The sequence below is a fragment of the Thermobia domestica genome, chromosome 1 (genome assembly GCF_964235325.1).
Source record: "Thermobia domestica chromosome 1, izTheDome1.hap1.1, whole genome shotgun sequence".
NCBI lineage: Eukaryota > Metazoa > Arthropoda > Insecta > Zygentoma > Lepismatidae > Thermobia > Thermobia domestica.
Window position 1 is genome coordinate 135,228,057 of NC_137454.1, and position 17,033 is coordinate 135,245,089.

Genomic DNA, 17,033 nt, shown 5'->3' on the forward strand with positions numbered 1-17,033 from the left:
AATTAAACAGTTTTATTATGCCGAAATCTTAAATATATATTTATGATGTTTACAATTTCCATTTATGAATTAACCAATACGCATAATTTCATTTAATAAACACAAACATCCTTACATACTCGCATATTAGAACAATATAATGTTGACTTTTGTTTCTAGGTCAGTAAGGAATTCAGGTTATCAGCCTGCATGAGAATTACTTTTATAGTGAATGTTTCTTCCAGGCATCCAGACCTAAGATAGATTGAACTTCGATATGTCTCACTTGTGTAGAGGCGTCAGTAGCAAGTAGTTATCCCTGTAGCCCCCTCTAATTATGTCCCCTCTGCTGCCCCGGACAAAATGTCTGAAAGTAGTCCTGGTAGGCCTAACAGATCTTACTTACAATTTATCGATTTGTCTAGAACGAAAGCTAGAAGAAAGATAAAATTGCTATTCTGAATATAATTTAGATAATAGGCCAATAGCCCATATTGTGCGCTTTAATCGGTATATTATCTCATTTTTTCAGTAGTGATACTTCGGTGCCCATATATTATCGCGGCGACATGTATTAAGTTTTACATTGATTTTAGATTTCTAGTATGAGTTTACTAGGTCTGGATAGGAAATACTAACAAATCTTAATAGGAATTCTCCTTTATATAGAAATTCCTATATGGGTGATTCCACGAAAAAGGGAAATTTTCACTTGGAAAATTTTTGTTCCGTTGATGGTCGCCTATTTCGAAAAAAATATCAGATGCACTTACTACTACTAAGTACATGTTAGTTAGGTATTCAGCAGAGCTGAATCGTTATTGGTCTATTAAATAAAAAATAATAAACTTTTCAGCACCCACGGAGTTGAGACCATAGGTCACGGAGTTGAGATTAGTTAACACGGAGTTGAAAACTGCTGTGGAGTTGAGAAACGTGATACATCTGGGTGATAAGTTTTGGTTTATAAGTGATTAAGCTTATAATTTACATAAAAATTGAAATAATTTTCCAATAGTTTTTGTAAGTTAGAATTATTCTCCTTATGTTGAATAAAATTCTAACAAAGTAGATGACACGTAATTTGTTATACAAAAATACTCCAGAAAATACTGCAAACATATGAAAATATATCTAATGAAGGTTCAAAAATTGAGTATATGTGTGACGCAAATAAGAAAAAAGAAATACACATACACTTATCAAATATTGAAAAATTATTGCGCTTTCAATATGTTGACTATCATATGGAGAGGATAAACTTTTCACATCAGCTTACGAGTTTGGCTACGGGCGTATAATCTGAAGTACTAGGAATTCTCCTTTACGCTAATACTACTTTGCTGAAGTTAACTATATTTTAAACTATTTCGATGTTTAAAGTTCGCAAACAGCTTTGTCGTGTCGAAGTCTTTTAGATGGATAATGTGATAATATGAGAGTTCCGTTCCCACCGTAAGTCTATGCCTCTGAAATTCTCAATTCTGGAAAGAACTCTTAAACTTCAACGTAAACCAATCTTCAAATGCCAAATGAGGATCGGAAGTATGTGGTTGTGCCCACTACTTAGAAACGTGACCTGAAATCAAAATAACGCTGGAATCAGTACTGTAAGAAATTTGAACAGGAGACCAGTTTTATTTGTTAATTTACTTCAACTTTGTAATCGGTGTGTTGAGTTCGAGTTCAGCGTCCCGTTCGACACCGAGGGTAGACGAGACTTGAATCTATAGCTCAACTTGGGATCGAAACCGCCTGAGCTCCTACCCGGTTGAATCCTATGAATTCAAATATGGTCTCAAGATGAGGTGATAGTTAAATTATTTCTGCTTAATAGATAAAGAAGGTGTAGGCAGTGTATTCCAAACAGATATTTTTTCAATATGTTCAATTTTCATTCCATATTATGGTATGATTTGATTTGATGTCGGTTTAGCTTTCCTTTCAGCAGCGAGGCTATACTAGACGTGAACCTACAGTTTTAACGTGAATCCAGACCACATGAGCTGCCGGGAATCGAATCCGGATCTCCCACGCCAAAGATGCGTACGCTCACCACTTAGCTATGAGGGAGCTCTATATTATGGTATGGTACAGTTATATAAATAGTCCTGAGCCAAAGGCCAACTCCGTTATGACTAAAGATGAGAAAAAAACGAACAGGAAGAGAAGGAAATGTGTCGTTTTCAGTCAAAAATGGTGGAAAATTTCCAATTGTATCACCAGTTTGGGTCCACATTAGTGAGGTGCCCTGTGCCAAATGAAAAAGAAATAAATCCAGTTCAGAAATCTGTTCAAACGCCATGTAAGGGGACGCAAAAATGACATGGGGAACATGCATATTGTTATGTGAGGGAAAGCCGTGAATACTTCAAATCCATTTCCCAATAATATTGTATTATTGGTAGGGTGAGCGATAGGGAGAGTAGCCTACTAAACTGGCAACGTTGCTTTTTTTCATTTAACTTAGGACGCCTTACTTGCGTGAAACTTAAACAGCTGCGATTGGGTGTGATATCGTGATTGCAAAAATTCCACCATTTTAGATTGAAAAGAACGTATTTCCAACAGCCGTCCCCCTCTTTTAATTATTTCGTATATTTACTCAGAATGGAGTTGGCCTATGGCCATATTTACTCATAATGGATGAACTTTTGATCATGGACTATAACATGCAAATATCGGAAGGAGGAGGGGACATCGTCTTGCATAGTCTCCGATACCACAAGGTTAACCGTGTCAACCTAGCATAAAGTTATATTTTTTTCAAATGACATTAGGTCAGGTTATTACACGTTACAGATCCGCATGTTAAACGAAAACTTACAATGTTACATTTATTATTCAGGATTGCAAACTAAGAACGATACAGTATCACAAACATCCAATTGGTGGTGAACTCTACAGCAATAACAACACAAGTGAGACAGACGTGCCAATGCACATCTAGAGTGCTTCAGTGTTTAATACTATGATCATGATATGATGTATTTCGAGTGAATAAGAACAAGGGATTGAAAATTTTACTTTTTTAAAAAAGCCATTATTTCGAAAAATTGTTTATAAGTACCTCATCCAATTGCTTAGATCAGTGGTTCTCAAACTTGTTGTTACCGCGACCCACATTAAATATTAAAAAGTACTTTGTGGCCCATCTACTTTTATTCAAATACACATTGTCATTTTACGTAATAGTGGTATTTCAATTTTGTAAATCATAATTCTAATTTTTCCATATAAAGGTAACACAGAGCTCACACTATTCTCAACGCAATGCCCTACCCCGTGACAGATTTTGACTCACCGATTCTCTTTCTATCCTAACCCAGCATCTCTACTGACTGTACAACAGGGCAGGGCTCTGAATAACCACTTACTCTTCCTCATTAACAAATTTCACTTCCTGAATGGTACTTACTTTACAACATATGTTTCTGCATCAAAATAAAATTTTCACAATTAAAAGGAAAAACTTTTCGCGACCTACCAAAGAAACGGCCCGTGACCCACACTTTAAGAAACACTGGCTTAGGTTGTTTTCAATAGATGTGAAGATGACAGTGCTGTTTACTGCAAGTTGATACCTCAAACTGATGTGGTGATGATATAAAAACTGTTAAACTAGATAAAGTTGCAACACTGCTAAAATTATGTAATTCCGAGAACTTGATGTATTTACACGTATCAAAATGTATCATTGTAATGTTATAACCAAAATAAATCAAAAATAGTTTTAAAGTATTCCCACTATACGCCATCTTAATCGAAATATTAAAATTTACCATATTTTCATATCTGCCGAAGGAGCTCCCTCGTGGCTAAGCGGTTAGCGTACACCATTGGCTTTAGAGATCCGGGTTCGATTCCCGGCGGAAACTCATAATAATTCATTCAAGGTTAAGCTGTAGATCGTCGTCCCATACAGCCTCACTACTGAAAGGCACGCTAACTGAAAAAAAAAAAAAAAATCTATCCATCTCCGAAATGGTTTAAGATATGAAATTACTATAAACAACATTATGATCTTCGTGTCTATTGAAGGTAATGTGTAATTGCATGTGATACTTACCCAGACACTTTTTCGAAATGAAGTTGTTTGAAAAAGTCAAGTTTTCAATTCCTTGTAACTTTGTTTCTAATTGTTCGAAATACGTCAATGATGACCATAGTATTCGACATTGAGGTACTGTGGATGTGCATTACCCCATCCGTCTCAGTTGCGTTATTACTATTGTAGAACCCTCCAAAATTCAGTTGTTTTCAAAGTTTATGGTATCGCATCCTTAGTTCGCAACATTGCATGACAAGTGTGATATCGTTAAGTTTTCGTTTTATATGTAAATTTGAAATCTGTAATAATCTGTTGTGGTGCCATTAAAAAAAAAAAAAACAACTTTTTGTTAGATTGGCAACACTGTTAAAACTTGTGGTATCACGAGCTATGTCAAACAGTGTCCCGTCCCGATATTTGCATGGTACAAAATTTCATAATTTTTGTCAATTTATATATATATATATATATATATATATATATATATATATATATATATATATATATATATATACATACGAGGGTTAACTTTAATAGTGGCAATACTGCTTTAGAGACGTTACACAGCACAATCAAATGTCTCTTGTACCATATGTTAGTTCCTCAACGCAAATGAATTCTCCAACAACACCTGCAAGGGCGGTAGACTAAAAGAACAGATCCTTGTGTAGCGGGCGGTCCATGACACACACACGTACGCGGGTGATGTATGGCAAGGTTATTGTTGTCAGGATATTTTCGAAACAAGAACAGCGGAGTTTTATAAAAATTGTGTGTCAGACGCCAGAGTATCATCAGGGTATTTTCAAGAAGTTTGTGGGGAATCTGCATTGCCTTGCAGAATAGTGGCAAGGTGGGTACGGACCTTCAAGAAGGGACACCAAAATGTGGAAGACATGCAACCACCTGTTTGTCCCCGTGTCAGTGAAGAAGGCGTTAATGCTGTTACCATATTACTGGACACTTATTGACGCTAGGGTCCGAGGTGGCTCAGTGGTAGAGCGTTCACCTCAGGTGCTTGGGGTCCCGGGTTCGATACCACCCCCGCCAAGTGAACTTTGTGGTGGACAAACACCGTGTGCGTGGGTTTTCTCGGGGTTCTCCCGTTTCCTCCCGCTTTCTTCATTCCACCATTTCATTCATTACTCATCATCACCGTCTCCTTTAGCCTAACCGGCATAACCGTGGGACGTAAAACTCAAAGATTTCATTTCATTTTCACTTATTGACGCCATACTATTCGGGAGTTGGCTTAAGAGAAAGAATTAGCGCATACGACTTTCCTGCACATTCTGAAGGAGCTTTTGGGAATGAGGAAAATTGCATCACGATGGGTTCCGCATGAGTTGAAAATGCAGAAATGGCTACGATACGACGCTACTCGTATCTTCTTGGAACGCTACGAACGGAAATGAGGCTTCCTTACACTGTATTATTACAATGGGTGAAACATGAGCCAAATTGTAGAAGCCACAATTAAAATGCCAGTCAGACGAATATTGTCATTATGGGTCACCACGAAAATCCCAAGTTCATCAGAACCCAAGCAGTGTGGAAGTTACGGCGATTCTCGTGTACGACTGGGATGGTGTAATACTAACACATACCATTCCGCCATATCAGACCGTCAGTGAGCAGTAATTTTGTTCCTTTTTGGAACACAACTTGCGACCAGCCTTGAAAGAAAAGCGGCGACACATTCTACAGAACCTACCCATCATTTTGTGAACGACACTCGGGGACATACAGCGGAAGGTGTGACTGATTTGTTCGATTGATGGGTGTGAGAAGTGCTTTACCATCCACCCTACTTGCTGGACTCAAGCTTTTGTGACTTTAACTTTATTTCTAAGATGAAGGAACCTCTTCGTGGCATTCATTTCAAAACTGTTCAAGAGAATTTCAGGCAGTAGACAGGTCCATTAGAACTATCAATAAAACAGGTACTGCTGCAAGTATCCAACGATTTCTACATCGCTGGCAACGGGTTATACCCAATGCTGGTGACTACATTGAAGGACTGTAAGGCTTTATAACTGTAAAAATGAATTGAAATATTTGAGTTTTACGTCTCACTGTTATGCCGGTTAGGCTAAAGGAGACTGTGATGAGTGTATTTTGTATCGGTTCAAGATAAGTAGCTATCATTATTGAAGTTCCAACCCTCGTGTACATATTCTTTCGAATAGGAGATAAACTTTAAACTCAATAAAGATATATATATATATATATATATATATATATATATATATATATATATATATATATATATATATATATATATATATATATAGTGTGTTTCAAAACAACACCGACAAGGTTTAGGAGCTGATTTCTGACACCAAGATAAGGCAAAAAGTATAGACCATTCTGGGTGCACAAATGCTTCCTTTCGGTGTTACAGGCTGCCGAAAACATGAAAAAATGAACTTTAAAGGTTCATAGCTCTAAAACTATGGGACCTAGCGTAGTCGGGAAACTAATGTCTGCCCTATCCAAATATCCATCTCTCAGAATCCTGCTGTACTTCCGCATCAGTTTTAATAGAGGCAGTTGGAGAGTACTTCAAAGTATATGACCGTAGCCAAATTCCTTCTATAAAAATTGCTTCGTGAGTACCTTAAGATTCTGAAACATGTATTTTTAGATAGGGCACATACTAGTTCCTAAGTGAAGTCTTGACCCGACTACGGTAGGTCAGATAGTTTTAGAGCTATGGACCTTTAAAGTTAATTTTTTCATGTTTTTGGCAGCCTATAACTCCGAAAGGAAGCATTTATGCACCCAGGATGGTCAATACTTTTTGTCTTATTTTGGTGTCAGAAATCATTTCACATATATACATACATATATTTGTGTATATATATATATACAGGGTAACTCTGTTATTGTCAGTTATAATAAAATGTAAGAGGGGAAACCTTCTCCAAATATGGTGTTTTCAATCTAAAGTGAAGGAATATTTTAAATCGGACGTGCCGTTTGGGCTATACACTCTTTATGTGCCCAATGTTAAATGAAAATACAATGTTGCCATTCACTTGGACCCATAAATTTTGTAAGAGTATGGTGATTGGGGCATGTTTGAAATGGGGGCTGGTCATTGTTACGTTAGGGTGGGTCCAAATAAATGGCAACGTTGCATTTTTATTTAACATTGGGCGCATAAAGAATGTACAGCCTAAACGACTCATCCGATTAAAAAAAAAAAAAAAAAATCCTTCACTTTAGATTGAAAACATCATATTTGGAGACAGTTTTTCCCTCTTACATTTTGTTGTAACATAATAACAGTTACTGTCAGGGGACTTTTGATACACCCTGTATATATAAGCAGTGAAAAATGTAAGGTGAGCTTAGGTTACCCTCCCCCCAAAACCCTCGGTCCCCTGTCTGTCTTAGTGTTCTAGGTATGTGTTTGCTACAAATCGACAAGATTTCGCAAATAAACAGCAGCAAATATCGCATTGACTCCTGTATAATAACTTTCCAGAGAAAATAGTTTGTGATTAAAATTTTGAACCCAAAATGTGTAATTTTTTAAATTGATTATTTCAATATTAAGTGAAAATAATAATGCTAAGTACTCGAATTATCGAAATGGAATGAGATCTATTTCCCCGGTTTCAACAATTTTCCAATTCTTTTGCCGAGTCTGCGAGTGTAGAAAGAGTGAAAAACTTCTGTTTTACACTGCCATGTATTCTTATCATGATACCCTTAAGAAGATTGTTTAAAAAAGACTACTGTAACGAATCATTCCTTTTTACGAAGGACGAACGGAACACCTTTTTTAACTATGAAGCAAGATGAAAATGTTCTTTTACGGTGATGAAACTTAAAATAAAACTTTTCAAAAATTACTAACGTAAGAATGTCCAACTCGTGGCCCAAAGGCGGCTCACGAAGCTTTGAAGTATTGACATTTCAGAGTGGAAAAGTATATACATTTGTCCAATTCAAAATCTGTTCAATTAGGGATCTTACGTGAATCTTAGTGCTGTAGAAGACGGCTCAGTATAGACCCCCCCCCCAAAAAAAATAATCTTAATAGAGCCCGCGGACAGCAAAATATTGGATCTTACATATATACGTTTGTGTGGAGTGAGCGAAAATTGCTATTTTTAGTTAGTATATCCCAGTTATTTCTTGATCATTGTTTTAAATAACGACAAAGGATGTATTAGTAAAGGTACTGTAAGTACAATATTCTCAATGCTGTCTATTGCCATATACACTACATTTTATATTTTATTTGCATTACTGCTTGTATAATCTGGCACTTTGGTGTTTAATGCACTTGTAAGTTTTACGTTTTTTATATTTCCTGGTATGATTTATTCTAGCATTAATAATGAGTTAAGTTGAAGTTGAATGTAAATGCAAACATATAATGATTACTGTTAAGAATTGGTGCAAATCACTTAGCATTAAGTAACAACCACTAACCAAAGTGCCCTGGGAATGCTTATCGTATGATTACTTCTCTGATGTCGGCGACCACTAAAAGCAGGGTTGGCAAAATCCATGGTTTTTATTGAAAAAAAAAAAACAAACATTTTTTTTGGTTTAAACCAGTTTTTTTTTTTTTTTTTGGTTTAAATAATTTACTCTATGTATTTATATTAAATATGGACAGAAATTAGTTTGTTTGGCCTTGGTGTTATTATGCAACAACAAGGTTATGCTAGAAGGGGTCACATAAGCTTAAAGCGGAATGCAAACCGCTTCTCGGCTTACATCCAAGAGAAATTGTCCATTTGGACACGAAACCGGGACTAATTAGTCACAAATGCGATTGTCGACTCACTCACGAAGGACTCCTGATAAAAATACGTTGTACTGATCTTTACATATGATTTACTTGCTAATATGATTGTCAAGAGTCATTTTAGAAGGACAAAAAGATAAACAGTTACACAAGTAAAAACATTATACAGAATTATATATAAATCGGGAAACTCCCGCCTTAGCCATTGGGAAAATCCTTATCAGAATCACTACATTAAAACTGAGGTATTAAATTAGAAATTTGGTATGTAGATATCATTCAATAAAATTAAAACCAAGTCAAATCCAAGCTGATGTTGGAAGCTACGTAGGCAGTTGATAAATTTTGCCAATTTCTATCGATATATTTAAGCAACCTTGGCTTCTTTATGAAACAACAGGCTTCATTCAAGTAGAAATATATAATTTGGTTTCATTTCGTATGTTTAGGCTTAACATCTTTATGAAATACCAAGGTTATCACGGATAAGACTTTTGCTTAGAGGGACACCTCAAATCGCTACTTGGTTTACACTTGAAAGATGGGTTGTGGTTCGACCGAGAATTGAACACGGGATCCCTTGATTAAAGGGTGAAAAGTAGATAAACGTAATGCGGATGGTTTGGTATGTGGAAACGTCACCATTAAGTTCACACGATTTAAAGCATTTTTCGTTCTTTTTTTTTTTTTTTTTTTTTTTTTGGTTTAAACCAGCCAACCCTGAATAAAAGTAATCGTTTATGTTTATGTGGCTCTCCTAGTTGGCCTAGTGGCTAGCGCGCGGGCCTTTGGTGCATTGGGTCTCGGGTTTGATTCCGGTTAGAACATTGAAACGTGAACGCATTACGGTGGTTCAGATCCCACAAACTCTGGTCCACATCTCATATAGCCTCGCTGCTGAAAAGGGACGCTGAACTTTAATAAATGAACGACCAAACAAAGATTCTCAGGGCACGTATAGAAGTTCTAGTGATTGTTAATCATAACAAAAATGTTCAAGATTTTGTCTTCGTTGAAGTAATCACTACTAAGTTATTTTACTTAGTTTAGTATTCTTTAGTGTTAGTAAACGATGATGGAGTGTTTAATAGCAATAACTATGAATTATATAATCCAAATATCTATCTGGGGGAGTTTGAGGTAAATTTAAAGCTTAATATTTCTTGTTCTTGTATAGAATGATTTAAGTTCATTACAACATGAGCTGTAGTTTTGCGGATAATTTTGACATATTTTATTTTATGTTTTGAATGCCGTGTTTTGACAGGACTGACATCGCTGAACCTTCATTTTTACTATCTCGAATATGCTACTCCATCATCGTTCCAGTGTTTATCTTTATTATATCAATATAACTGTCACAGTATTTACACCTAGCGCGATAAACTCTAGTCTGGGGATAATCAACAAAATTGTTCTGGAAAGCAGTAAAATATTTTTCAGTATTGGAGGTTTACAACTGACGTGGAAGCCATATTACTTAGAAACCGTATTCAAATTGGATGATTGTGAGGCCATAACTGAGAAGAAAAAAAAATTCAATGAGTATCAGAATTAACTGCTACCTTAATATGTGATGTGTTACGAATATTAAATGCTTGTTTTCGTACTCTTCCCAGATCATCCATTTCATATAATTTTTTTTCTTACTTTTTTCGAAAATTATTTCTAATTCCTTATTTCTTCCTCTATCGTGACGGGGACAAACAGGCTGATGTCCCAATTGTATCTTTTAATCAGTTAATCACATTTCTTTTTAAATCGTAACTTTTGAGGAAGTTTATATCCAGACTGTTCATATATCATCCATGAAAAAAATGCGCAAACTGCATTCAGTGAAAAACACAGAAAACTAAAGTATTCAATTTAGATGTAAGGATGTCAAAGGTACATTTTTTTTTTTCTGAAGTAAGAAGACTAAGGAGGATTAACACAATGGAGACCTGTACCATTCTCTTCACTGATATAAAACTACTAATTCCTACAATAGGCTTATACGTGGGGCCCTTCGTTCGATCCCAGCTCCTGCTAAGTGTGCTTTGTGGTGAACAAACATCGTATGTGGGGTTTTATTCATGTACTCCTGTTTTCTCCCATTCTCTTTTCATATCATCTTCGTTTCCCTTAGCGTAGAAGCATAATCGTGGAATGTTAAAAAAAAAAAGTTCGAAATAAAATCAAACATTCAACAGTGAACAGAGAAGGAGTGAAACTAAGCAGTATTGGAATGCCATAATAATAAAAACATAACCGTAACGTATTTGTTTTAGTTATGTTGTAAGGTTCTAACACCTTTTGGAGTTCCTCTATTGGTGTTAATTATCTTATTTGAGGAATTTATTTAGTTTTAACAACTCCGACAGAAGCATCAATGGGTGAGATGTAAAACCAAATAAATTCCAGATGGAATACCAAAAGTTATTTAAATTGACTTCAACAAGATGATGTGTGTATCCTAGTCTCAGAAAAGTTCTTTAATAAGAGTAGTGTGTTTACAATACAAAATTCTTGCCACACCGGAACATTTCAATAGGTGTACAGTATCTTTTGTTTCCTTGATTCCATTCCTTGATTGGGCCGCGGTGGCTCAGTGGTAGAGCGTTCACCTCTGGTGCTAGGGGTCTCGGGTTCAAGCCCTGCTCCCGCCAAGTGAACTTTGTGGTGGACAAAAACCGTGTGCGTGGGTTTTCTCGGGGTTCTCCCGTTTCCTCCCACTTTCTTCATTCCACCATTTCATTCATTACTCATTATCACCGCCTCCTTTAGCCTAACCGGCATAACCGTGGGACGTAAAACTCAAAATTTCATTTTTCCATTCCTTGATTCTATGTAATTATTCTATTTCACGTGCATATTTATTTAAGATTTCAAATTGTATTTGGAAACTTCATATAACTGAATTTTTCATTTATTTCAGATGCAGAAGCAGATAGTTTTGTTGGGCAGAATGCACCTCCAATGTCAACTCCTCCCAGTTTGGCTCCCTTAAACCCCGATCCTAAACCATTCACTCTTTTTAGTCAACAATCCAGTAATTTAGCAACAGGTGATCCGTTTTCATCTTTATCTTCTACTTCTTCTCAGCCATTGTCTTTCTCACCTCAAATTCCTAAAACTTCAATACCAACATTTCCTCCTAATCCATTAGCTCCTCCAGTGTCTGTTCCCTCACAAACTGTACCACCCCCACCAGCTTCAAGTTCAACACCATCGGTAACGCCTGGCGGAACACCAGGCCACACTCCTCGTACTACTCCTTCACCAAATACAGTTATTCCATTGACCAGTAACCAAATAACAACAACTGCTTTTCATTCTTTCCCTCCACCACAACCCTCAGGGGTGTCTCATTTTGCGGGTGCAGGTGTTTCAATATCTGGTATCACTCCTCTTAGTTCAAGTCAAATCCAGCCTCCCCGACAAGTAACTCCGCCAGTAAATCATTCCCAACAGAACTTCCCACCTCCTCCTGCTCCATCGTACTTTGGATCCACTTCAATCACAGGCGCACAGACAACACCACCACCACCTCCAAATGTTCAGGCAACAGGACTTACTACAGTCGGTAAGTATTTACTCTTTCTATATAGTTTATTGTTTGTTTAGCGTCCCTTTTCAACGCTGAGGCTATATGAAACGTCTGAACCACGCTCTCCCATCGGGAATCGAACCTGCGACTATGTGCACCAAAGGCGTCCTCACTAGACGAACGGGCAGGGTTATGAACTTATTGTGCATGGACACAGTACATGTATGTTCTTCTTACGACAACCAGTATGATTTCCTTTACTGCACTAGTCGCATTTTTTTTTCCTACATGGCTATTTTAATGCTTCATACTTTCAAAATTATTTCTGGGTATTCCGTAAATTATGGTATGCGTGAGGGAAGTGTTTTGGCATTATTGCTCAAATAACTCCTTGACACAAACCTCACTCTTCTTGTTTGTGGATCTCTTATACAAAAATGAATTCTCTTATACTCCCGCCGGCATTCTGTCTTTCTCAGAAAGTGAAACCAAAGAAAATCGGTATCATACTCTTATGGTAAATTCATCATACTGACACTTATTTGTACAATTCATTCTTCGGATTATATTCGAGTATTGCGACAGCCAGATTTCATCTCGGCAGAGTCTTAACATTGTAACTGCCATAATAGAGGTCTGTTTTTAAGTCTATACTTGACGTTTACTCATACAGACCTTACAAATTGACTCGAGATGAATAAAGCTTATAGTGACTACTGTCTTCATTCTTTTAATTAATCACCCACTAACTTTATGCGCTCTACCATAAAATTAATCTTTTGTGTCACTATTAAGTTTCGAGCTACGTTCAAGACTATCGCAAGCGTCAACGCCATGGTCAAGATTGAATGTGTTAATGAGCTATGAGTAGCACGTCAACCAATAACTATGCAGTGGAGAAATAAAATGGATTCTAATCTTGCTGGTTCTATTCTCTAAGAAGAAAAGTTCAGTGGATTTTTGTCTAATTAAGATACTTTGAATATATACAGTTCTGTACATAGTGTTATTGGTGCTTTTAAAATGTTAGTGTCATGTAAGAGCTTGGAAAAGGGTGGAAAACTATTAAAAGATGTTATCTGTTTTATTTAGTGTTCATTTCAGGGAATGTCATGGGCATAAAATTTCCCCAGAGGTACGAAGAAGTTCTTCATGGGACATTCCTTCGGAGGGGCTCATCGTCGGCTACCAGTATTTTTGCTGTTCTACTTTCAACTTTTTGTCTCCCCTCCCTCACTCTTTGGAGGAAATCTGAAATTATCACGAACTATAATGATTTAATCCAAGTAACATTGTGTTCTGGCTTTATATTCCGAATTGCCATGTAAATCAGGTTCTTTCATCATTATGCTACAAAGTAAGTTTTCATGAATGATAGTGATATAGTAGAATGTTCATAATGGTCATAATTATGGGAGAAAGATGCATATTAATTAAATTAATATTCTTCTAACCAGAATATGTATTTCTTTATTAAAATAAGTCGTAACAGTTTCAATAATGTAATTGGCATATATATGGCATATTTACTTTATTTTAATTTTAATAAGGAAGTACATACTCTGGTTTAAAAAAAAAATTAAGTAATAATTCCAGAGTCAAGATGCATATTAAGTTAATGAACTCTATTTCTATATTTTTTAAATAGGTATAACGAATACGTACAGATTAGGAAATCAGAAGCCAGCGTACGTGCAGCCGCCTGGACTTAATTTCTCTGCACCTGCTCAGAACAACTCATTTCTCCCCACAGTACCACCACCTGTGAGTCAAACAATGAATTCGAGTGCTCTTGCAGGGAGTAATACTGTAGTTCCACATAGTAGTCCATCAGACACAGGTGGAATACCTATTCAGGAAGGACCTTTACAATATAAGATGCCAGTGCAATCTGGAAATACCGAAGATGCTACAGTTCTGCCACCTTCGTTCCATCAGTTGGTAAGAGGATGCGTGATAATACAGCACAGTTAGTGTAGAAGTACAGTTGTTCAAAATTTAACCAATGTTACCAATTCACTAAAAAGACAAAATACTTATTTAAGTAGTTAAACTGACGCGTGATTTCAAATAATTTTACCTATTTTTTTTTTTTTTTATACGTCGATATATTACCGGAATTTTCTTTGAAGATTTCCATAAATAACTATCCTTTCTGACCAGAGCTTAATACAGTTATTTATTAAAACTAAAATGAAGTGTTACAGTTTCAGCAGCTTAACGTTGTCTTCATCAGACACTCAGATTGAATGTGTGATGAAGACAACGTTAAGTTGTTTGAACTATTGAACTGTAACATTTTATTTTAGTTTTAATTCATAAATGTATCAAGCTCTGATCAGAAAAGATAGATATTTATGTAACAAGTTCCAGAGTCGTAATGAATGGATGAAGGCGTCCATCTTTTTCATCAGCGTTCTTCAAAGCATCATCTGCTACTCCTAATTACATCTCATGGCATACTATATTTTTGAGATGTTATCGGTAGGTATCAAGTAGACTGAACTGTGACCTTTTAATGAAGAGTGACATATCCTTCAATGGGTTGGTCTGTAATAAATATTGTATTTTTCAATGTATGGATGTTTAAAATAATAATATACGTCCCATTTCAAATTTCTTGTACAATGAAAGGAAGAAAACATCATTGAATCTCACTAAAGCTATTAAGTACATTAAAAGCAAAGGAAGTGTCGTGAACAGAGATTCAGTTAATTAGAAATTAATATATTTTACATGTTTTTAATTTTGTGGAATGATAAACTTTGAGTAATGTGCGTGACGATTCTAAAGAATGTTGTAACAAATCAATATGTGATTAAGGTTAGTAATTTCTGTTTCAAAGAACGAGCCTTCATGTAGAATTCCAGTAATTAAATGTATAAACGTACAAAGAGGTAAGTCAACTTACTATAAGATAAACTGGTAATGGCGTCGTTATTACATTTATGTGCCTTTCAAGAGGTATACAGTATAACTCCCTCAAATACGTAAGATATAATTTAGTTAGAAGAAAGAAATATTAAAGCAGGCTTATCATCATTAGAGGTATTCTGCCATTATTGGCACGTTACTTGCCGCAACTTAGAGGAACTTACCTTTTTGTCTTCACGTACGATTTTTCTGTTTTGATACAGTCCATCAACTGTAGCTTCCTTTGTCCACTCCTCTCCTCTCTTTTCTACCACTATATCTCTAGCACCCTTCTCATGATACAGTTCTCAGCCAATATCCCAAACTGTTTCTTTTCCACTTTTCAGTCACATTTAAGATCCCCCATCCTGTTCATTCATTCATTGCAATTCGTTTTCCGTTCGATGTAACTAATTCTCTCCATCTCCATACCTACATTTCTAATACTTCCAGTTTTTTAAATCGCTTTTGCGTAATCCCATAAAGCATGCTTGGAAGACAAATTACTTACCAGAAAATAGTGAAAAAATAACACTAAAAGGCTGTTCTGCAAGCGCCTTCTTAAATCTCCATCAGATAGGGAGGAGAGTAAGTATGGCAGAAAGAAAATAAAGGAAAATATATAATTAAAGAACAGGAAAGTTACTGTGAAATACCCAAGTCAAGCTATCAAGGACCTGAACGCGTAACAGCTACTTTTCTGTTCTTTGATTTTCCTTTTTTCCTGCGCTTACCCTCTTTATCTGATGAAGTGATTAGCGAAAGGACTTGACAGTGTAATTGCTGATAGATTCTGTAGATACGTTATGAACAGTTTTGATTTATGTCACGAGGATGTGGAGATCATAAAGTTATGAAAATTATGCTTTTGATTGTTGTTAAAGAAATTTACCATTCATATCTCAATCTTTATTTAAATTGCCTAATGTCTTTCTTCACTTGTAGATTTTTTATACCTTTTGTGAAACACTTCAAATGTACTCCTCTCAAAGATAAGCACAGTCCTATGTAATAACTGAATTTCTCGTGTGTCATGTTTTGTCATGGTAGGTGCGTTGATAATCCTGATATGTTTGCGCTATTTTTCTTGGAGTTCCATCTCTAGTGTACTCTTTGATTCTCGTGCTAGTTTTGTTTAGTCATGCCTATGGAAGAATAGATACATTCACCTACACTTCGTATTTACAAAATAATTCCTGTGCTTAGGAGCTTTCTCTGTTTTGGTATGTGGGGACCGCGGTGGCTCAGTGGTAGAGCGTTCACTTCTGGTGCCTGGGATCCTTGCGCGCCAAGTGAACTTTGTGGTGAACGTACACCGTGTGCGTGAGTTTTCTTGGGATTCTTCCACTTCATTCCACCGTTTCCTTCATTTCTCATTATTACCGTCTCCTTTACTCTGCATAAGTGTGGGACGTAAAACTTAAAGATGCCATTTCTTTTTCTGTTCTGGTATGTGATTTTCACTAATCTTAAATTTATTGTTTTTGTTACGGTTTGCAGTCTATATGACATATGGGAAGAAAAGGAATTAATCATATTTATACCTGTAGTCATTCTTTTGGCGTCTTTTTTGCTTTTTGATTTCAAAGTTCTTTGAGCTGAAAACTGTTTTTTAAATAGTATATTAATCATAATCGTTGTGGTTTTTCTAACTGAAATAAAATCTGTTTCCTTCTTCAGATCATCCTGAGTGGAAATTAATCTTAAGACTCTAATAAGTACATTTATCCAAACATTAGCTTTAGTTAAATTTGAATCCTAGATTTTTCAATGGACATGTTGCTGACAGT

The 17,033-nt window shown here is 36.0% G+C and overlaps 1 protein-coding gene across 3 annotated transcripts in view; it reads left to right on the forward strand.

The window, feature by feature from the left end:
• LOC145689360 (triacylglycerol hydrolase DDHD2-like) overlaps window positions 1-17,033 on the forward strand; it is a 160,406-nt gene that overhangs the window by 83,882 nt on the left and 59,491 nt on the right. For all 3 annotated transcript variants that reach the window (XM_081763518.1, XM_081763514.1, XM_081763513.1), the window contains exons 2-3: window positions 11,719-12,366; window positions 13,979-14,271. In XM_081763518.1, coding sequence (XP_081619644.1) covers window positions 11,760-12,366; window positions 13,979-14,271 — 900 coding nt within the window. In that variant the 5' untranslated portion in view covers window positions 11,719-11,759. The remainder of the gene's footprint in view (window positions 1-11,718; window positions 12,367-13,978; window positions 14,272-17,033) is intronic.